General features: G+C 41.3%; 2 protein-coding genes across 4 annotated transcripts; both read left to right on the top strand.

Annotated features, from left to right (window-relative positions):
• Positions 1-349: 349 nt before the first annotated feature.
• LOC129728270 (uncharacterized) lies at positions 350-16667 on the top strand. The gene is made up of 6 exons (XM_055686699.1): positions 350-553; positions 617-817; positions 882-1205; positions 15726-15902; positions 15962-16165; positions 16230-16667. The coding sequence occupies exons 1-6, from the start codon at positions 410-412 to the stop codon at positions 16554-16556; spliced, it is 1377 nt and encodes a 458-aa protein (XP_055542674.1). The 5' UTR covers positions 350-409; the 3' UTR covers positions 16557-16667.
• Positions 16590-19073, top strand: LOC129729382 (glutathione S-transferase E14-like). Of its 3 annotated transcripts, XR_008728669.1 has the most exons (6): positions 17514-17807; positions 18090-18255; positions 18307-18406; positions 18490-18507; positions 18569-18685; positions 18752-18889. XR_008728669.1 is itself a non-coding variant. In XM_055687911.1 (5 exons), the coding sequence occupies exons 2-5, from the start codon at positions 18106-18108 to the stop codon at positions 18956-18958; spliced, it is 675 nt and encodes a 224-aa protein (XP_055543886.1). In that variant the 5' UTR covers positions 16590-17023; positions 18090-18105; the 3' UTR covers positions 18959-19073. The 3 variants fall into 3 exon arrangements, 2 of the variants coding, with proteins under 2 accessions (XP_055543886.1, XP_055543887.1); XM_055687911.1 differs by lacking the exon at positions 17514-17807 and adding an exon at positions 16590-17023 and having other exon boundaries at positions 18307-18507; positions 18752-19073; XM_055687912.1 differs by having other exon boundaries at positions 17519-17807; positions 18307-18507; positions 18752-19073.
• Positions 19074-23238: the final 4165 nt, after the last annotated feature.

Here is a 23238-nt window from a genome sequence, read left to right as displayed (position 1 = left end):
CAATCGGCAAATATTGTGTAACAAGAACATGTTGCGACAGAATGACTTGCACTTGAATCTTATGCTGTTGACGTGGTACACAGATACCGGATGCTTGACCTTTCTTTGCATGTCGTAATAATTTCGTTCGGAGGAAAGTCAAACATTTGTCGAACTATTGATTTGAAAGTAAAAGTTGATTTTGTTAATATTTGGAATTTAGCGAACGCTAAATCTTTTCAAGAAAGGGTCGAAATGAATCATGAAATCAATCATAATGTATCATTTATACAGATAAAAAATGTTGATGTATTAGTAAATTATAACTGGCTTAAAGATTTCAGTCTAGTTGCGTGTTTTTTCGTGTGGTCCATCAGTTTTGTTTCTTTTGGGTGGTAGAAAAGTCGCACATTGTCGGGATTTACACAAAATGGTTAAAGTAACTCTTTATACATTGCACTTCAGCCCGCCCTGTCGGGCAGTGGAATTAACTACTAAAGCCTTGGGTATCGAGCTAGATCAAAAAGTTGTCAATCTTTTGGCGGGAGAACATTTGAAATCCGAATTTATGAAGGTAACACGTAATTTACACGAAATACAAATCAGTCATTCAAATACATTCTGAGTTATTTTCCAGCTAAATCCTCAGCACACTGTGCCAGTACTGGACGATAACGGAACAATCATTACTGAAAGTCATGCTATTATGATTTATTTGGTTTCAAAGTATGGTAAAGACGACAGCCTATATCCGAAAGATCTTGTCCAACAGGCGCGAGTTAATGCTGCTCTCCATTTTGAATCCGGTGTAATGTTCGCTCGGATGAGATTCTTGTTTGTATGCATTAATTTATGTCGATTTTTTACATGTGACATGTAATCGATTATGTCAATCCTTCCAGGAACCAATCCTGTTTCAAGGCAGTGGAGAACTTCCTACCGCGAAAACGGAATATATTCAGAAGGCTTATCAGCTGCTGGAGAATACTCTTATTGATGACTACGTAGCTGGTAAATCGTTAACCATTGCTGATTTAAGCTGTGTTTCATCCTTCTCATCAGTGATTGGCGTTGTTCCACTGGATCAAACGAAGTATCCCAAATGTTACGCTTGGTTGAATCGTTTGAAGAAATTGCCTTACTACGAGGAAGCTAACGGCAGTGGCGCCGATGGGTTGGCAAAAGCCGTTCTCGCCAGCGTGGAAAAAAATTCCGCTGCTAAGCTATAAATGCGACACTCCATTTGTATTCATTTGTAAACGTTTTTGCATGAAATACACGTCTTCCAGATATATGAGACTTTGTCTTATCAGATAAAAATAGGACATTGTTCCCTCATTCACCTCGTAACGACGTGCGCAGAGAATGCACGGATTAAACACCAAACTTTCACGAAATCATTGAAAAATAAACGAAATACGCTTACCTGTTCTTTTTGAATTTGCAGCAATTGGAAAATAGTGAACTTAGCGAAATTAATCCTAAATTTTGTGAAAAAAAAAACATTTTTCACAAACCTCTCTGATTAATGCGAACTCTAGAATCACTGCTCAAACATTCAACTCACGATACCTTAATATTCGACATGGCAGTTAGGTTTTATTTTAAAGATTGCCAACGATTACTCGATTACTAGTCATGGTACTCTGCCCTCGCCCGTTGTTCGTTTTTTTTTCGTTTGTGAACGATGTTGTCGCGTTAGTTAGGTTTGATAGTTTTTTTTGTCATGTTTATAATTAATTGTTCGGGTTTGATAGGTCTCGATTTGTCTTTAGCTATTAAAAACTGGTGTGCTGAAAGCTGACTTTTGGGTTTCTTTTGGTCGGCTGCGAAGGCAGCCATCGCGGGATATGGAGTTTTGCCTCGATTGCGGCTACGATCACACGCGTTATTTTTGTTTGTTAAGCGTGCGGTGTAAAACTGTTGTTTTTTGCAGTTCGTGTCCCATGTAGTGTACTTTATCCTGTGTAGGTTGTTCCGCTGCTAAGTCTGCTAAATGTTCAATTCAGTAAAGGTCAAATAAAATACTTTATAATAATGTAATCGATGTTGGAAGATAATGTTATTTATAGCATTTTTGTAGAACATTTCTACTTTCTAAAAAAATGTTTTCAGGTTGCCCAAACGTAAATTAAGAAAAAATGACTTTTTCAGGCTACAAAACCACTCTTTTGCACTTTTTTTTAAATCTGTTCATTTCTTAAATTTTTCCATATAATTTTTATTTTTTTGGGTTTTTTTTTCTTCATCTATAGTTTATTTGACACGGCACAAATACAATTCAATGTTTAACGGCGCCAATTTTATCTGGTAGCTTACTTTCTAAAGTATCTTAATAACTAAAAGCAAATTTTTTATCCTCGCTGCCGACTACGAGCTGAAACTAAATCTAACTTAAAGCTACAATATTTTGCATTAAAAGCACCGGTTTGCTGTTTGATGGTTTTCATTGCCATAGGTAAGCAGCATATTAAATTTGTTCCGCTGCTGGGCCAAGATATTACGGACTGGCATATTGGGTTGTTTCCATCGGGCCTTGAGAGTATCGTGCGGGTCTGATTGCTGTTTCCGGATCCGGGGTCTTAACGTGTTCTTGTCGTTTGGTTGGATGTAGGCGGAAGGGGATAGGACTAAACTGGGGCGTGGATGGATTTCAGGAAAACGTATATAAGGGACATGTAGGATAGGTCACGGCTCGCCAAGACATCACGAACAGGAACAGCCGGCTGCCTACCTCCGGCCTGCAGGGAAGCTATTAATCTAGACCTGGCGTCACGGTGTACAGGGCATGACCAAACAACGTGCTCTATGTCGTGATAACCTTCACCACAGGCACAGATACCACTCTCCCCGAGCCCAACACGACGGAGATGCGCGTCAAATCTATAGTGATTGGACATAAGCCGGGACATCACGCAAATGAAATCCCGACCTACATCCAACCCCTTGAACCACGGGTTCGTCGATACCTTGGGGATTATGGAATGTAACCACCTTCCCAGTTCCCCCTTGGTCCAAGAATTTTGCCAACTGATGATCGTATTCTGACGTACAAATGCGAAAAATTCATTAGAGGCAATTGGTCTTTCATAAATATCACCGTTTGTTGCGCCCACCTTAGCCAAAGAGTCCGCTTTCTCATTACCCGGTATGGAGCAGTGAGAAGGGACCCACGCTAAGGTAATCTGAGTAGATTTTTCGGATAAAGCACTCAGATGTTCCCGTATTTTCCTCAGGAAATACGGAGAGTGCTTAACATCTTTCATCGATCGGAGAGCCTCAATGGAACTGAGACTGTCCGTAAAGATGAAATAATGGTCCGTGGGCATTTTTTCGATAATCCCTAGGGTGTACTGAATTGCAGCTAATTCTGCGACGTAAACAGAAGCAGGATTATCGAGCTTATGGGAGACGGTTAAATTGTTATCGAAGATACCGAAGCCAGTGGACCCATCAAGAAGTGCTCCGTCAGTGTAGTACATATTGTCGCAGTTGATGTTTCGATATTTATTGGAAAAAATTTTAGGGATCTGCTGCACGCGTAAATGATCCGGGATTCCACGAGTTTCTTCTATCATGGATGTATCGAAAAACACAGTAGAATCAGAAGTATTTGATAAGTCGACACGATTTGGAATATTCGAAGAAGGGTTAATATTTTGGGACATGTGATTGAAATACAATGTCATAAAACGGGTTTGAGAATTAAGTTCGATTAACTCTTCAAAATTTTCAATCACGGGACGGTTCAATACCTCACATTTGATTAGAATATGAGAAGACAGGCTCCAGAAGCGGTTTTTCAATGGTAGTACTCCAGCTAAGATCTCCAAACTCATCGTATAGGTCGATTGCATGCAACCCAAGGCGATACGCAAACAACGATATTGAATTGGCTCCAGTTTGATTAAATGTGTGTTTGCTGCGGAGCGGAAGCAGAAACACCCGTACTCAATAACAGACAGTATCGTTGTTTGGTAAAGCCTTATAAGGTCTCCTGGGTGGGCTCCCCACCATTGTCCGGTTATTGTACGAAGAAAATTCACTCTTTGTTGACATTTTTTCATCAGATACCTCGCGTGACAACCCCAGGTGCCTTTAGAGTCGAACCAGACACCAAGATATTTGTGTACCAAAACCTGAGAAATCGTTTTACCCATTAATTGTGTTTGAAGCTGAGCAGGTTCATGCTTCCTAGAAAAAACTACTATCTCAGTCTTCTCCGGAGAGAATTCGATACCTAGCTGTAAAGCCCAAGCAGACAAATTGTCCAAGGCATCTTGAAATGGTCCTTGCAAATCGGCAGCTTTGGCTCCTGTAACAGAGATTACACTGTCGTCTGCAAGTTGTCTTATCGTGCATGAATTTGCCAGACATTCGTCGATGTCATTTACATAAAAGTTGTAAAGAAGGGGGCTTAAACATGAGCCCTGGGGAAGACCCATGTAGCCAATGCGAAAAGTTGCCAAATCGCCGTGCGTAAAATGCATGTGCTTTTCGGACAACAAATTGTGCAAAAAATTGTTCAAAATTGGAGAAAATCCTTGTCGGTGAAGTTTACCCGAAAGAATGTCAATAGAAACGGAATCAAAAGCCCCCTTAATGTCCAAGAACGCAGACGCCATTTGTTCTTTGCGAGCATACGCCAGCTGAATATCTGTTGAAAGCAACGCAAGACAATCATTCGTCCCTTTGGCACGGCGGAAGCCAAATTGAGTATCTGATAGTAGACCATTTGATTCGACCCAATGGTCTAAACGACGGAGTATCATTTTTTCCATCAATTTCCGGATACAGGATAGCATTGCAATCGGCCTATAAGAGTTGTGATCAGAAGCTGGTTTCCCTGGTTTTTGGATGGCGATCACCTTCACTTGCCTCCAATCCTGCGGTACAATGTTTTGCTCCAGGAACTTATTGAACAAGTTCAACAAGCGCCTCTTGGCATTGCCGGGTAGACTCTTCAACAAGTTGCATTTGATTCTATCTAACCCAGGCGCGTTATTGTTACAGGATAGGAGGGCAACTGAAAATTCTGCCATCGTAAAAGGTGATTCTATCGCGTCGTGGCCCGGAGACGCATCGCGAACAATGTTTTGCTCAGGAACAGAGTCCGGACATACTTTCCTGGCAAAATCAAATATCCACCGACTTGAAGACTCCTCGCTTTCGTTGACCGTTACGCGATTCCGCATTCTTCGGACTGTGTTCCAAAGAGTGCTCATCGATGTCTCCCTCGACGTCTCGTTCACGAACCGACGCCAATATCCGCGTTTCTTTGCTTTAGCCAAACTTTTAAGCTTGGTATCAAGCTCCGAATACCGTAAATAGTCGCCAGGTATACCTCCCTTCTGGAAGGCCAAAAACGCGTCGGATCTTTGCGTGTAGACACCGGAGCACTCTTGGTCTCACCACGGAGTGGGAGGCCGTTCTTTGATCGTTACGCCGGGATATTTCTTCGTTTGGGCTTGCAACGCGGCGTCGAGAATCAAGCCCGCGAGGAGGTTGTATTCTTCAAGTGGTGGATGATGTTGAATCGACTCGACCGCTTTTGAAATCATTTCCTCGTATAACTTCCAATCGACATTCCGTGTGAGGTCATACGGAATGTCAATTGGTCGCATGCGAGTTGACCCGTTTGTAATTGAAATAAGAATAGGCAAATGGTCGCTACCGTGAGGATCGAGGATTACCTTCCATGTGCAACCCAACCGTAGCGACGTCGAACATAAGGATAGATCTAAAGCGCTTGGGCGCGCTGGAGGTTTCGGGATACGTGTCATTTCACCGTTGTTTAAAATAGTCATATCGAAGTCATCGCAAAGGTTGTAGATTAAAGAGGAGCGGTTATCATTGTAAGGGGAACCCCAAGCCACACCATGAGAGTTGAAGTCTCCCAAAATCAAACGTGGCGAGGGAAGAAGTTCTATTAAATCAAAAAGCAGCCGTTGCCCAACCTGTGCTCTGGGAGGAATATATATTGAGGCAATACAAAGCTCTTCACCTTGTATTGACATTTGACATGCGACAACTTCGATGCCTGGAATCGAGGGGAGGTTAATACGATAGAAAGAATAGCACTTTTTAATCCCTAAAAGTACTCCTCCATATGGGGTGTCTCGATCAAGGCGAATAATATTAAAATCATGGAAGTTGAGATCAATATTTGAAGTAAGCCAAGTTTCACAAAGGGAAAATGCATCGCATTTGTTTTTATTTATCAAAACTTTAAACGAATCAATTTTTGGTAAAATACTTCTACAATTCCACTGTAAGACAGAGATAGAATCCTTCATATACGCAGTTGAATTAGGCATCGTAGGATACAATCGCTGTAAGGAGGGGCCATTGGGCAGTCAACTGCTTCAAAAATGATCTAACTGTCGGGAGGAATGCTGTAAGAAAAATTTTAATTGGATCGGGTACATTGAAATTTTCAAAAATCCAGTCCACAATGTCAGAAAATTTCACTAATCCAGAGTTTGTTTCATCAACTGGATGTGCAAAAGGAACAACTGGGGTTTTAGATGTTCCTGGCAGTGCTGGAAACTCCTTCTGGGACTTTAAATTTGCAAGCCCAGGAGGAGTTTGCTTCGGTTTTTCCGCAGCACTGTTTGGTTTGTTCGTACTTTTCATTACACTTTGGGAAATCTTAGGACCTTTACGGGGAAGTTTAGGAGAAGAAACATTTTTCCTCTTCCTAGACTCCCAGGATTGGCATATGATGTTCCCGCTGATGAATCGTCAGAATCGGTTGGCATGTGGAGAGCTCATGCTGGTTTTCCCCACAGTGAATACATTTTTCAGCATTAACACTGCAAGAATCTTCCGCATGAGTCTCCCCACACTTGCTACATCGTGCCTTATTGCAGCAGTAGGCGGCTGTGTGGCCTAACTGCTTGCAATTGGTGCAATTCATAACACGGGGTACATACAATCGCACAGGCAGACGAACCCGGTCGATCGAGACGTGGCTAGGGAGTGCGGATCCTGCAAACGTAACGCAAAACGAGTCTGACGGAGTGTAAACTTTTTTACCGCCGACGAGAGACATGGACCGCAATTGCTTACAATCCAAAATCTTCGCCTGTGTTTCGGTATTTTTGAAGCAACCGATTGCGCTTTTTAGGATACACTCGACAGACAGACTCGAATCGGTTATGACACCGTCGATCTCCACGTCTCGTGCGGGTATATAAACGCGATACTCGCGTGTGAAGAGCTCAGAGCAAGCGATAGCATTGGCCTGTGCCAGATCACTGACCACGACACGGAGCTTGTTAGGTCGGACCTTGGAAATTTCGGTCACGGCCTTGTACCCCTTCGTCAGGTCTTTAGAAATTTGCAGTATGTTTAATCGCTTTGAATTCACTCCTGCCTTTGGACGAAAATAAACAGTATAGCTGCCCTGTTGAGATCCGTCCGGGTAAAGACTGGGGCGAGGGGGGACTGGAGAATGAACAGGGGAGGGGGTAACAGAAGGGTCAGGGTCAGGGGGGTTCGGGGATGGTGGCACGGGAGGCGAGGGATCTATATCCATCGCGCTAAATGTAGCACACTAGCGCCGACAAGAACACGTACCTATTTACTTCTTCCTTCCAGCAGTGGTTGTCCGATCGTTCGAAGCTGCGCCCAAAGCAGCCAGCAGCACCAGTACAGCAGCACCAATACAGCCACCAGCAGTGAGCCGGGTGTGAGATCACTCAGCACAGCGACACGACTCGACTGTCAACTGATGGCCTTGAATTAGAAAGATCTATTCACTGTGCACAGATCAAAACTGCAGCTGGTATTTTGCACCAATACAGCCAAAGTTGCGAGCCGGGTACAGAACGTAGCAACACAACTCACAATCTAGTTGGCCTTTAGCGCGAATAATACACTCTTTTGTTTGGCTATTCGTACACACGGACCGGATTGTAATAGAACGACCGCTTTGCACGTCCGTTTCTGTCGAGTGTTCGACGCGGAATGATTTTTTTTGGGGTTGTTTTTGAATATTTTGCATGGTTTAGTTCAGCATCGCATTCAATTATTTAACTGACAGAGCCCATTGATCATCACAAAACAGTGAATTTTCTATCATAATTTTTAGATAAAACCCTTGAACCTTTGACATATAAAAATTATTTTTGATCAAGAACTGAAATCTTTACTGCAAAGCGGGATTCAAGACGAAAATTTGCATGAAAAAAGATCTTTGATATCTTATCGTGGGGGCTGAGATATTGGCGTTTTACATGTGATGAAAAACTATGCATTTTCACAAAAATGTCGCTAAATCTCAATATCTCCATTGCACAGTGTTTTATTTCACCGTTTTTTGTGCGATCAATTGAATAGTGATTCCAATATTGTTTAGAGCCATAAGGTATGTTCGGAGAAATTTCAGGATATTTAAAAATGCATCTTTTTATGCAGAAATATGGGTGATCAATCCACCAATGAGTGAGATAAAAAATTTACTTTTAATCAGAATAAGATAGACGCAAGGTGTCTTTGACAAAATTTTAGGTTTTCCTAAAACAAAAAACTTTACCGAAGACATCATGTTCCTATCTCTTACATAATACGAGCAACATTAAGTTTTCTATTAAAAGGCACTAAAAATCACAATTTTCGTTCTAACTTTTTTCGCAGATTTTACCGAATTTGTCAACCTTCTACTAAGTTATCAACTTTCCAAAAATACATTTATTTTCTGAACATTGTTATTTTTTATCTCCCAAAATAAAACAGTCATTTAACATACTTGTTAAACTCCATAGTTTTCCATCACATATAAAAATGTCAATATCTCAGACCCCCGATAAGATATCAAGGATCTTTTTTCATGTAAATTTTCGTCATAAATCCCGCTTTGCAATGAAAATTTCAGTTCTTGATCAAAAATTTTTTTCATTTGTGTTTTGAAGGGTTCCATCTAAAAATTATGGAAAAAAATAATTTTTCTGTGATGTGCAATGGGCTCTGGGAGTCAAATAACTGAATGCAATGCTGAACTAAACCATGCAAAATATTCAAAAATGACCCCACAAAAATAAAAATTATATGGAAATATTTTAGAATCGAATAGAGTTTGAAAAAGTGCAAAATAGTGGGTTTGTAGCTTAAAAAAGTCATTTTTTCATGAATCCCGTTTGGGCAACCTGAAAACAACTTTTCAGAAAGTTTTTTTTCTTGACAAGTAGGCTTACAACTTTCCTACAATTATATTCACTTAACTGCGGTAGCAATTACAATCTTTTAATGAAATTAAGCTTAAAATATATGTAATAGTGTTGATATGTCACCGTTTGTGGCAAAACACACAATAAAAATTCTGAATAAATGTTAGTAAATAATTAATTAATCACAAAACATTCCCCCTATTAAAAAAAACTATTCAGGAAGTCGAAATGTTCTGAAAATGCTATTAATAACATTATCTTTTAATTTAGGCTGAGCACCTTGACTTTTTCAACATCAATTTTTTTTGGGATACCCTAGTGTTGTTGAACTCTGAACCATTTTGTTTTGTTTCCTTGGGCATGGCATACTCCACGAAAACTGACAGCGACGAAATACAATGTACACTCCAAAACACATCTATAGCCGTATAGAACGATGCGCGGATTTTTTTTTCTGAGGTAGGTGATTGAATTAAATAAATTTTCGAGTGCAGATGCCCAACTATAATATCAAATTTAGATCTTTCATGTAAGTTTTTGAGAATTATACTTTATGAGAAATCTAAAGTGAACTAAGAAGAATCCATTCCATGGATTAGCAGATTGGTTTAGTTCTCCAGTCTCCCCGTACACCAGCAGATCGTGCATCTTCTTTCACCGCGCACATCCACCGCGTGCGAGGCCTACCACGGAGTCGACGGCCTCTCCCTGGTTCTCTACTGAAGATAGTTTTGGCGGCTCTCTCGTCAGGCATCCTGGCTACGTGTCCAGCCCACTGAAGCCTGCCCCGCTGTATTACCTTCACTATATCAGCATGTTTTTATACCTGGTACAACTCGTGACTCATGCGTCTGCGCCACACTCCACCTTCCAATTTACCGCCAAGTATCGATCGCAGAACTTTACGCTCAAAAACTCCGAGCACTCGTCGATCAGCTTCCTTCAGCGTCCATGTTTAATGTCCGTAAAGGGCCACCGGGAGTATCAGCGTCCTATACAGCGCTAGTTTTGTGCGAGTTTGCAAACTACGGGACCTTAGCTGGTCACGCAGTCCGTAGAAAGCCCTGTTCGCAGCTGCAACTCGTCGTTTCACTTCACGGCTCATATCGTTGACACATGTCACAAGTGTACCAAGATAAACGAATTCGTCAACCACTTCAAATCGTTCCCCATCTATCTCCACCACAGCACCAACACCACGGGGACTCCCACACTCTCTGCCAGCTACCATGTACTTCGTTTTGGCAGAGTTAATGGCAAGTCCCAATCTCGCTGCTTCTCTCTTAAAAGGTACGAAAACCTCCTCCACGGCCTTACGGTTGATACCGATGTTATCGATGTCGTCCGCAAAACCAAGAAGCATGTGAGATTTCGTGATGATCGTACCGTTTCTTTCGACGTTTGCTCTTCGTACTGCACCCTCAAGAGCGATGTTAAACAGTAGGTTGGAGAGCGCATCCCCCTGCTTCAGTCCATCCAACGTTACGAACGCGGCTGATGTCTCGCCAGTTATCTGCACGCACGATTTTGCTCCCTCCAGTGTCATACGACTCAGCTTTATTAGTTTCGTAGGAAAACCGTGTTCCAGCATGATCTGCCACAGCTCGTTTCTTTTCACTGAGTCGTATGTCGCCCTGAAGTCCACAAACAGATGGTGAGTCGATAAGTTGTACTCCCGGAACTTATCGAGGATCTGTCGCAGGGTGAAAATTTGATCCGTCGTGGAACGCCCTTGTCGAAAACCAGCCTGGTATTCGCCAACAAAGGATTCCGTTAGCGGTCTCAATCTGAAGAACAGGATACGGGAGAGCACTTTATATGCGGAGTTGAGCAACGTTATCCCTCGATAGTTGCCACAATCCAATCGATGGCCCTTCTTATAGATAGGGCATATGAGGCCTTCCAACCAGTCGTTCGGCATTTGTTCGTCCGCCCAGATTCTTAGTATTATCTGGTGTATCGCATAGTACAGCCGCTCGCTTCCCGCTTTAAGAAGTTCGGCCGGGATACCGTCCTTCCCAGCGGTCTTGCCGTTTTTCAGCTCACTAATCGCCTTTTTCACCTCCTCCTGTGTCGGTGGCTCCACAGCTTGTTCGTCACTCTTAATCGTCATCCTGTTCCTGCTCTGCTCATCCGGCTCCTCACCGTTCAATAGCGCCTGAAAATGCTCCTTCCTGGCTGCAACCGTCGGTTTATCAGTAAGCAGGTTGCCGTCCTTGTTACACATGACCGGCACAGGGAAATTCCTGCTTCTGACTTTGTTGACAGTTCTATAGAATCTCCGCACGTCGTTTTCAGCATAGCTGTCCTCTGCGCTGGCGAGCACCTGCTCCTCGTTCTCGCGCTTCTTCCGACGGTGGGTTCTATTTTGGGCAGCTCTTGCCAGCCTGTATCTCTCTCTGTTCTGACGCGTAGCCGCAGTGAGCATGCGGCTCCTGGCACGGTTCTTCTCATTTTTCGCTTTCTGGCACTCAGCATCGAATCAGCCGTTAGGCTGTCCTCCACGCGTCGTACTTACCACCTCTCTCGCAGTCATTTCGATGGCGCCGTGAATACTGCTCCACAGCCCATTTATGTCTTCCACTCCTTCCTCCTGCTGTTCTGCGATCCGTTGATCCAGCTCTCTGGCGTATTCTGCTGCCACGCCATCAGCTTTCTTCAACCGCTGAATGTTGAAACTCGTCGTCCTCTTTGTGCGAGATTTCAGCACGTTCGACAACCGTGCGCGGATCTTACAAACGACGAGATAATGGTCAGAGTCAATGTTTGGTCCCCGAAAAAACCTAACATCAGTAACGTCCGAAAAGTGCCGACCGTCAATCAGTGCGTGATCGATCTGGGAGCAGGCTTCTCCATTTGGATGCCTCAAGGTGTGTTTCCGAATATTCAAACGTGGAAAATAGAAGCTACATATGGCCATTCCTCTGGCCGCGGCAAAGTTTATCAGCCTCAGGCCGTTTTCATTGGTTGACGAGTGGAGGCTATGCCTTCCAATGACCGGACGGAAGAATTCCTCACTCCCAACCTGTGCGTTTGCGTCTCCGATGACGACATTTACGTCGTGTTTTGGGCACTCGTCATAGATTCGCTCAAGCTTGTCATAGAACTCATCTTTGACTTCATCGGATTTGTCGTTTGTCGGTGCGTAGGTGTTGATTAAACTGTAGTTGAAGAATTTGCCCTTATGGACTGTTCCGAAAATTATAAATACATCTTCTTTCTTGAATAAAACAAAAAATACAGGATTTTCCGGGTCATTTTATTCTGAAACATAGATAATAAGTGTTTTCTTTCCAGTTTCAATTCAAGTTGGGATTATTTTTCGTAGGGTACGCGAGTTCTCTAACCATTTTTACCACTTTAAGCCAATCTTTTTTAAATTTTTCAACATTGTCCGCTGGTTTGACATATTTCCTCAGCTTTGCCTTGGTCAAAGCCCAAAAAGTTTCAACAGGGCGAATTTCAGGGCAGTTTGGAGGATTCATCTCCTTTGGGACACATGTGACATTATTTGTTTTTTACCACCCTAGTGCATCCTTAGAGTAATGGCAGGAAGCAAGATCGGGCCAAAAGATTGGAGGATTGTTATGCTGCTTAACCATGGGTAACAACCTTTTCTGCAAACACTCTTTCACGTTAATTTTACCATTCATTGTGTCATTCGTAATGAATGGACGAGATATTTTCCCACATTCACAAATGGCCTGCCAAACCATTACCTTCTTGCCGAATTTTTCGGTGTAAATAGCTTTCACTGGTCCAGGGATATACATCTTCGGTGATGTATAAAATTGCGGTCCTGGCAGAGTCTTATAGTCCAGTTTTATGTATGTTTCGTCATCCATGATAACACACCCCATTTTTTTGGTCAGAAGTTTGTCATAAAGCTTCCGAGCTCTCGGTTTCACAGATTCAGCTTGTTTTGGATTTCGTTTTGGCTGCTTCTGCTTCCGACGGGTCTGCAGACCCATTCTTCCCTTGGCACGCATAACGTTACTCGCCGAGGTTCCAAGCTTTCTCACCACATCTCGTACTGATACTGAAGGATGCCGCTTGTAGTATTCCTTAACCTTTTTGACCATTGTGGGATCAACAGGCCCGGGTTTTCTACCACGTCTTGGGGCATCAGAAAATGTGCACTCTTCACAATACTTCCGCAATGCGGTTTGAACTGCTCCGACACTTATACCTTCTTCTCTGGCTAATTTTCTTATAGAAAGACCACTCACGGTGCCCCATTTGTGCACAATTCGCTTTCTTTGCTCGGGAGAAAGGCCACGCATTTTTTCGCACTTTCGCACTAAATGTTTTCGCACTAAAATTTCGCACTAAATGTTAGAAAAAATGACAGCATCTGTTTCTTTTGGATGTAAACAACAGGACGCAGCCAACGTTTGGTTGAATACTGCACGTTATTTGAAATGACGGTTGATCGTAAGTGTATTTATAATTATCGGAACGGTCTATAATCCTCAACACGCATTTACGGTCATCTACGGGCCTACACCGGATGACTCTTGTTTTCTGATTTCCCAGCACTACGAAACCGACGCCCCGTTCCGCTGCTTTGCCGCCACTGTAGTAGATGTGGTACTTGAAAGAAGTGCGTGCAATACGGTCTATCGCACGAAATTCCCTTTCTACGGAATTTGGCCACCGAACCTCCTGAATCGCTGCGATTTCGACTCCCTGCCGCTGTAGTTCTCGAGCAAGCAAGCCAGCCCGCGCCGGTTCATTGAGAGATCGGACGTTCCAAGTACCCGAATTCCAATCGTTTACCTTAATCTTTTTCCGTGTTCGTAGCCTAGGTCTTTGCCGATTGATCCGTTCCGTATTTCTAAATTCGTTGTTCGTGGTTGATGAAAGGTTTCGGTATGCTACCTTACCAGGGTCGCGATACCTACATCCTGCTGATGGGGCTGCCATCTTAGGTGTAGCTGGCGGGATACATCATTCCATAACTCAGCCGCCCGCTCCGGGTCAGACGCTGTTGTACGCCGCCCCTATGGAGATACAGCCGCGAACGACCCCCTTCCCAGTCAGCATACGACCATAGTTTCCACCGGGGTTGGTTACCCGATCTCCGCTAAGGTTACTCGTATTCCGGTCGGCACCACGTGGAGGTTTGGATAGGAGTTGCTGGACCGAGGTGAATGGCCACATTAGGGTCTCAAGTTACACGTGTCCAGCCATTTGCCAACCGTTTTCATGTTGTATGAGATGAATATATGAGCAGATTCCCTATAAGAATCTCATTATTATGAAAGTAGCGTGTGCCTTGATTTTTTAACTAATTATTCAAGCAATCTCCAATAATTGTGTGTTAAATTTTTATAAACTTTTGAACATTTTAAGCTTATTTGAACTTTTTGAATAATTGAGTGAATTTATTTAAAATTATTAACTATTTTTAATAAAATCGAGGAAAAAATTTTTAGCTTCAGTTATAGTTTAAAATATAATCTGAGGCAACAGATTTTTGAGAAGTAAATCATTTTGGTGTACGTAATCTAATAGCTTGAAACTATTTCATATATCTTACTTAAAGATCGGAAATAATTTATGTTTGAGGTTTAAATCGTATAACATACATAATGACAATAATATGATAATATAAACTTTTAAAAAGACTACAGCCGAAATACAGAAAATATACAAATCAGTTTTTGAGAGGTCCAGGAGAGTCTGAAAAATTATTGTTAATATTGTAGAAGTGCTTTGAATACCAAAGAATAATTGCATCAAAGGTATTGTATAGTTGATAAGACATTGTTCGGTTATATAAAAATACTAGAAATGCTTCACGCCCACAAGCCCACAATAAAGTTAAATTAGTCATGGGAGTTACTCCCATATTGTGTGTAACCTTAGTCCTTACGTGTTCAATAGGACAGATTTTGATTGGGTAGAGAAGTACGCCATCTGTTACTTTCAAAACCAAGCCAAAGTGATGAGTAATCATTGCATAATAAAAATGAGTGTCTTGGCGGATCTTTGTCTACCGTTTCTGCATATGTGATTGGTTATATAAGAAAGCCATATTTATACATTATTGATCTGAAAGAATAAAAATGGACGCAATTAGCTCTTTAATCTAACAGAATATCAATTCTCCTAATGAGTTTTTGATAGAAATGTTCTTAGGGTATGATTGGAAAAAGATATTACTAAAATATTCCTGTCACGCTATCTCCTCATCATGCGAGCTACAAGGGGTGAGAAAGTGTTTGTTTGACTTCCTTATCATTTTTTTGTTCTGCAAAGACCACCAGCTGGGCATTCGCTTGGCAGTTGAAAATGCGCCACAAGAACACACAAAACAGGTATTTTTTTTGCTTTGATTTTTGTTTGATACTAACATTAAACGATTTCAATGGTTAATGAAGCATGAAATAATTCATAAAAAAATAAGTTTACTACGACATATTCAAATCTCGTGTGTCATGTAAGTAAAAACAAATACGTGATTGCACCGCCTGGGCGCGAACAAGTGTAGAGTATACAATCGAGTGTAATTGCAGTAAACGGTCAGTTCAATCCCAACATTGAACGAGTGAACAGTTCGTCTGCCAGTAGAGCAAATTTTGCAAAGCTAGCCTCTGTCTAATCATGGGTAAGGTGGTACTGTATACGGCGAAACTGAGCCCTCCAGGGCGTTCTGTGCAATTGACCGCCAAGGCAATTGGTCTGGAGGTGGAAATTCATCCCATTAATTTACTGGCAGGCGATCATCTGAAGCCCGAATTCGTGAAGGTACGTAGATCAAAACTGCTCGGACCTTGATATTAGTTAAATCGCATTCGCTCGTTTAGATGAATCCGCAACATACCATCCCTCTGATTATTGATGAGGACGGAACTGTCGTGTACGACAGCCATTCGATTAACACCTATCTGGCTATGAAGTACGCTAAGGGCAGCAGTTTGTACCCCGATGACCTAGCGACTCGTGCCAAAATTAACTCGGCACTTCATTTCGATTCAGGTGTGCTTTTCGCTAGGCTTCGGTTCTATCTGGTAAGCGATAACCTTTTGCTGGTTGGAAACAATTAATAATAACTGCCGTTTCATGCACCAACAGGAACCTATTCTGTACTACGGATCTACCGAGACCCCTCAGGATAGGATCGACTACCTCTACAAGGCGTACGAGCTCTTGAATGATACTCTTACCGATAATTATATCGTTGGTAACAAACTAACGTTGGCGGATTTGAGCTGCGTGGCCAGCATAGCGTCCATGCATGCCATCTTTCCGATCGACGCAAAGAAGTACCCGAAATTGGCGGCTTGGTTGGAGCGTCTTTCGAAGTTACCCTACTATAAGACCATCAACCAGGACGGCGCGGAAGAATTGGCTAACTTGTACAAGGTTAAGCTTGAAGAGAATCGTCAGAAAGCCAAGTAATAAATGATCCGGTTGAAGCAGTGATTTTGTTTGTATTTACCATATCATTGTCACTTATTATATGAAGAATACAAAAACAACGCTATCTAAAGTGATCACGCCAAACACAAACACCAGTGTGCTTATTATAGATACTAATGTATACTTGTAGATACTGATAGTATACTTGAGTAACATTACATCACAGTTTATCACCAAAAACCGGCTTTAAGTGTATTGGTTCTATCACAAACAGTCAGTCACTGCAATTGCTTATTTGAGTCCAACGACTATTCTACCGGTTGGCGCGAATGAAACGGAACGAAGTTGAATAAATGAAGAGAAATGATTGAAATGTATGTTGTGTTCATCTGAATGTGAGATTAGTCTCTGTCTGTCGATCGTTTGTGATGATCGTTAATGCAGTGGTTAGTTTTTTGGTGTAGGATTGCCTTTTACTCTGTATGTTCTGGTTGTTTGTAAGTTTGGTAAGCATTGTTACTTCGTTTCGTCCATAGTTTTTGTCCGTAATTTTACGGACCTAGTCTATTTCAGAATTGAGTTCAGTGTGACCGTTTGAGTATATCACAGGTCTTAAATTACTCTATTTAATAATTTAATGCATTCTGTTACATTAACATATTTTCTACTAAACAACATCGTCAACAGCCTTGATCATTTGAAATAATATTCAAAGTGATACAGAGACGCTTTCAAAAAAAAAAAAAAAAGTTTGTTGGTCTTACTCTATCGTTTGCAAACAGATTAACGAAAATGATAACGTAACAATTTTTAATGGTTAATCTTGGAAATAGTATTTGTTTCTAAGAGTAATCTTGCTCCTCAGCCTTGATTCTAGTTTGCGCATCGTTGCACTTTTCCCCGCAGTTTGAAACTCGAAACTTAGTGGTTTACCCGGTGAAACACGAGTCTTTCAACGACAACTTCAACGGTTAGCTAATGCACCCTACCATGATCATTGTCGCTTGAACTGAGATGCTGGATCGAAGCAGTTCCTTATCAGTGCTAAGAAAAATTGTATCTATTTTAATATGAGTATGATAACGATACTGATGATAGTTATCTCGTGCGTTTTGTAATAAACTGTTTTGTCATTCGAGAAAAATGCATTTCTGAAGGCAGCCACAGCTCTTTAGATATCCTTTGTTTATTTAGATTTGCATTGCATAAAGTACGTAACTCAATAAGTGACCAGACGTCCCGCATTTCAACAACATTTTGTTTTATAATCGAACTGCAATTTAAACTAGGGTGAGGAACGGATTAGTCAGTATGGCGCCTTTTTTAATCAGTCGATGAAAACTGGCCTAAAACTCCGAAATTTGATCTATATCAATAATTTTCATGACGGAAATGAATACTCTGATTCATCATAAAGAAATTTTTGGATAAACATCAATCGGAAAAAACCATTGTTTCAACAAAAATTGCAATAATTGGGCGTTCATCACAGTATATTAAATACGATTCTTTGTCAATACTCACGATTGATGTAGGTATACTGGAAGTTTACTTACAGCTTCCCTTTTGCAGATATAAGCACATCTCAATGTCTAAACCAATTCTATACTACGACGATGTCAGTCCACCAGTCCGAAGTGTTTTACTGACACTGGCTGCTTTGGACATCAACGAAAAAATCGATTTGAAATGGATTGATCTTTTTAGTGCCGCCCACCGAAATCCAGACTACATTCAGGTATGTAATAAAAGTTACACTCGTAGTAAGTAAAACTTGTCACATTTTTAGATCAATCCTTTGCACACGGTTCCAGTGTTAGAACATGACGATCTCGTTCTGACAGACAGCCATGCTATTTTGGTCTACTTGTGCGATGCTTACGGTCAAGGTACGTCGTTTTCATTAGCCGACCACAAAAAACGTGCCAAAGTCCTCAATCGGTTGTGTTTCAATAATTCCATATTTTTTCAGCGAGATGCAGAATTGATGGTAAGCACGTGGTTTTAAGTGTTTTTATTAAGTTTTTTTTTTAATATTTGTTCATCTACAGCGCAAAATTTTCCGAGATAAACTGAACGACATTTCGGCTCATTTGAAACCTGTTACTGAGGCCATAGATTATATCGAACTTTATCTATCCAAAACCAAATTTATTGCATGTGACGAGGTAAATTTAATAATTTTACTTACTTCGAATCATTCTGCAGAAAAACTAAATCTTATTTTTCCTCAGTTAACCGTTGCCGATTTTTCTATCGTTTCAACATTGAGCACATTGGAGTCTGTTTGTCCTATCGAGCGCTCTCGTTGGCCGAAGGTGAAGGCATGGTATGACGACCTCCAGAAGCTACCTTACTACCGGAAAGCTAATCAAGTAGGTCTGGACAAATTGCGAACCAAATTGCGTTCCATTTTGACTGCTGTCCCAGAACAGATGTGATCTGGCTAAATTGAGCAATTAGAATAATTTCACTGAATGTTTTTCTTATGGTTACTTATTATAAAGACTAATAAAATTTATTTTCAATTTAGTGAAATCGTGAAAGAGCACGAAATGATAACGATAATTTTTATAAAAAAAAATTAAGGTAAACCCCTAAGGTGCCGCAAAATGTTCAAAGTTTTGATGTTTGGACCCTCGAAAATGGACCTCCCTAATAAAAAATCTAGTTCAAAATGCCTAATAAACATTAAAATGATTCACCAAACCACATGTAAATTCTGTTAATGATTATTAGGCGTCTTAAACATAATTTTCTATACGGAATGTTACTTTTCGAGGGTCAAAACACAGAAATTTTAAACGCTTTGAGGCACAAATCATGTCTTATCAAGCTGGAATTTTGCACAGGTTGTTACTTTGGGCAAATCAACAAAATGTACATGGTCGGTTTTTCAAATTCATTTTTTCCATACATCGCATTGCCACCCTAACGCACAGCCTAGCTGCAAGGAATCGGACGGAACGCGGGTTGTGGATAGCGATTATAATGAATAAGTACCCCCGAACAAGCAGCAGGAGTTAGTTAGGATAGATATAGATTTGACATATTCTACAAAGTTGTTGATACTATCAAGATACACACACTTAGATATTATCACCGAGTACGGTAAAATACATTACCGAGATTTCAACAGCTGAGATCTCGGTAAAAATCTCGGTAATACATCAATAACCGAGATTCTGTAAAACCAAAAATTGAAAACCTGTCAAACTTTAACGAGATTCTCGGTAATGTTTTACCGAAATACTCAATAAATAATTACGGAACTCGGAAAATTTAACTGTCGAAATATTACGAGAACTTCGGTAAAATTGACTAAAGTACGTATTTTGCGATTTTTTCAGATAAACTCAGAATATAATCAAAAACGGTTAAATATACAAATAAATTTATTAATTATTAAGTCAACTGATGCAACAAAACAGAGCATTAGTGTAAACAGGACAGTTGTATTGCTTCTAGGAAATAAAGTAGCAACTACCACTCTGCAACTTCCATCCGGCGAAGCGAGTCGATAACCTGCAAAATTGAGTGAAGAAAGAATTGAATTAATCTTTTGTCTTCAAATATTCTTCGCAGCAAAATAAAAACAAGATCTAAAACAGTATACTCACTCAATATTTAAGTTGGTCTTCAAATTTTTCCATAATAATAATCAGCCGCAAATCCTGCTCGTTTTACATCTACACCGAAACAGGAACAAAACTATTAGTGAAGCACTCGTTATTTTGACAGTTCTGTTATTCGGAATCTCGGTAAAAGCTTTTTTGTTCGACGAAATCTCGGTTAAATGATGGTAGGGTTCCGAGTTTCGGTATTTTAGTTTACTGAACTCGTAAATTCTCTATTTCACGGTTTTCTTGTGTAAACAAATTTACGGTATTCCGGTAAACACGTTCGGTTTTAGATTTCTCAGTAATTTTTTTACGGAATAACGGTAAACTAAAAAGTTTTCAAGTAGTTCGGTATTAAGTATTACCGAGAAACCATTGTGCAGTTAAGTTTGCACAACTTTTCTTAAGACCTCAATATCGTATATCGAAGGGTTTGCTCAGAAAATGAATTTTGAGCCTAAATTAAGCGTCTTATCCCAAAAACCCTGTGCGCCTGATCTTCAGGAAAAGCGGCCCAAAAAGCGTCTGTACTGCACAGGAGCGGCTGAAGTAAGAAATGCAGTGTCTCGTCAGCTCACCCAAGACAGCACGGTTTTTCTCGGACAACACCAACATACGCACCTACCGAGGTGCGTCATTCGAATATTTGCTACTACCACCAAGATCTGTGCTAGTGGCGGCTCCATGTCGGCTTACGCCAACACTTCAACGCGCACCATCAGACCCTCCTACTCGGTGACGTCTCTAGCACCACTACTTAGATGCGGTTTGTATGCGCTCAAAACTGTCGACTGTCTATCAGTCACGAATCCCGCGGCTCAACATCAAGCAGCTACGGAATACGCATGCTACCGAAGTCTAACAGGTTGAAGCTGCACTACCCACGGTAGAGGGGCTCGGCGTAGCTTCTCTCGAGGATGACTGGATTATTATTCGCACGGCCATCAGGGAATCCGCAACAAAGACACTAGAAACAAAAAAATCCAGAGGAAGCGGTGACAGAGAAAAGCCGGGCCTGGGTTAGTTACCTGAGGGTGAGGACGAGAGAGAACCTAGTACAGACGGGCAAGGAACCACATGATCACAATCCGGAGACGTAAAAAGCGCCAGCAGGAGGATCATGACCATGAAGAACTAGAAAAGCTCTTAACGTGCCCTGGCTATGTGCCTCCAGCCGACTTTTGCAACAATGTTGAAGATACTGTAATCACGAACGATATCAAGGTAATTTTATCACGAACGATATCACGAAGAAGAACAATGTTCGCTTCCCACCCCTGATCATCGTAGACGGCGATGAGCTTGAGGTGGAGACGAGTTCGTGTACTTAGAATCGCTTAGAAAACTAGCAAGCAGACCCGGAGATGCATTCAAGCGGGAAGTCGTGCCTGCATTCTACTTTGTAAGACGCCTGGAACCTATGTTCAAAATCCTCCGCGCGGGAATGTTGTGAGCAAACATAAAAGTTTGCGGGAAGATCCGGTACCCGAAAGAACAAACGTCAGTGTTTTTCATTATCGGGATTTTTGGGAGAAGCATGTATGCTAATACACTAAAGTCGCTTTTTACGCGGGGGATACGTGCCGCGTAAAAAAAACACGTAAATTCCGGTATCCGCGTAAAAAAAACCGCGTAAATTCCGGAATCCGCGTAAAAAACGCGTAAATTCCGGAATCCGCGTAAAAAAACCTGCGTTAATTTTGCATTCCGAGTGAAGGGAAACCGAAATCTGGGCAAAGTAAATACCGCGTAAATTCTGCAATCCGCGTAAAAAAACCGCTTACATTCCGAAATCCGCGTAAAAAAAACCGCGTAAAAAGCGATATTAGTGTACTTAACTTTTTGGCTCGAAACCGAAAAAACCACCAAGTTTAACTGAACACGATGGCAATCGCGTTTTTGGTAACCGTAGAACGTTACCGCGTAAAATAGCGTAAAAAGCGATATTAGCGTAAAACCGCGTAAAAAGCGATATTAGTGTACTTAACTTTTTGGCTCGAAACCGAAAAAACCACCAGTTTTTGGTAACCGTAGAACGTTAAAAACTCGAAAAAAGAACAATTTGTCGAATATCCGCACTGAATGCCGAACGTAAACGATTGTTGTGTCGTCACAACATTTTACTCGCCACCTCTGATCGCATATTGTAATCGTATCTTCCACTCCTTTGTAATATACCTTATTGGGTCATAATCACATGTTTTGTAATGTCTTCACATATTTTTCAATGTCTTCCATTTGTTTTCACAAACAAGCATTTCTACACCGCGGGGTAAATGTCGCTGCCGTGGGTTCCAATCTTGTAGCGAATTTCTTTATTCCACTGTGCGCGGGCAAAACTGCCGAGGAATAATGAAACGTAATCGCCATTTAAGACGCAAGTAAGAAAGAGATGCCAGATAATTGTTTACAAACTTAGCACGTGCGGTGGTGGGTTGAAGCTGACAAATTTTACAGGGCGCTTCGGGCGGCACGGCAGGTCAAAACTGGGTCAAAATCGAGCGAATAAAGAAGGGTTTTGACAGCAGTTAGTGCGCTTCCAGGTCAAAACGAGGTGAGCTGGTGGAATAAAGAAATCCGCTATTAGTAGATGTCAAAAATGTTAAGCATAGGCATATTCTCGGGTAAGCTTTCCATCAACCCATGCCAACTATTACACTAAGGAAGTTGATCAAGGGCGGGGAAAATAACTGGATACAATTTATTTACAATATGTTAGCTGTATATTGAAAATATGGAGTGTAATTTTCAGAAATCAAAGAAATAGTTATCGGTTTCCGTTATACTCTACTAAATTTTTTGGAAATAAATATTGAAATTCAGTCCGCAAATATATATTTCGACTGTGATATACAGTCTTCCTCAGTGCTTATGTGAACTGGTAAAGAGCAAAGCGTAAATCCTGTTTTTTATTTGTAGTAGGTAAAAATCAGCTAGCTGGCATCCCGCCATGTTTCGAGGACTAACATCTCAGCGTGTGTGTAAACGAGATAGCATATCAGCGCAACTTTTCATACGCATAACAAAGCATCTGTCAATGGGGCCCGCATATTGCGGATCCGCAGTGATGTTAGCTCCTAACGGAGCAAAGCAAATAAGAT

The sequence above is a fragment of the Wyeomyia smithii genome, chromosome 3 (assembly GCF_029784165.1).
Source record: "Wyeomyia smithii strain HCP4-BCI-WySm-NY-G18 chromosome 3, ASM2978416v1, whole genome shotgun sequence".
Taxonomy (NCBI): domain Eukaryota; kingdom Metazoa; phylum Arthropoda; class Insecta; order Diptera; family Culicidae; genus Wyeomyia; species Wyeomyia smithii.
Note: the sequence above shows the minus strand (reverse complement) of the source record. Positions and strands in the feature narration are given on the sequence as shown.

Bases quoted from the DNA above. Each gene is read 5' to 3' on its own strand.
- LOC129729382 (XM_055687911.1), top strand. From the start codon at position 18,106: ATGTCTAAACCAATTCTATACTACGACGATGTCAGTCCACCAGTCCGA. The intron at 18,256-18,306 runs GTATGTAATAAA...TCACATTTTTAG, and splicing joins GAAATCCAGACTACATTCAG to ATCAATCCTTTGCACACGGT. The intron at 18,508-18,568 runs GTAAGCACGTGG...GTTCATCTACAG, and splicing joins AGCGAGATGCAGAATTGATG to CGCAAAATTTTCCGAGATAA.
- LOC129728270 (XM_055686699.1), top strand. From the start codon at position 410: ATGGTTAAAGTAACTCTTTATACATTGCACTTCAGCCCGCCCTGTCGG. The intron at 554-616 runs GTAACACGTAAT...GTTATTTTCCAG, and splicing joins TGAAATCCGAATTTATGAAG to CTAAATCCTCAGCACACTGT. The intron at 15,903-15,961 runs GTACGTAGATCA...TCGCTCGTTTAG, and splicing joins TGAAGCCCGAATTCGTGAAG to ATGAATCCGCAACATACCAT.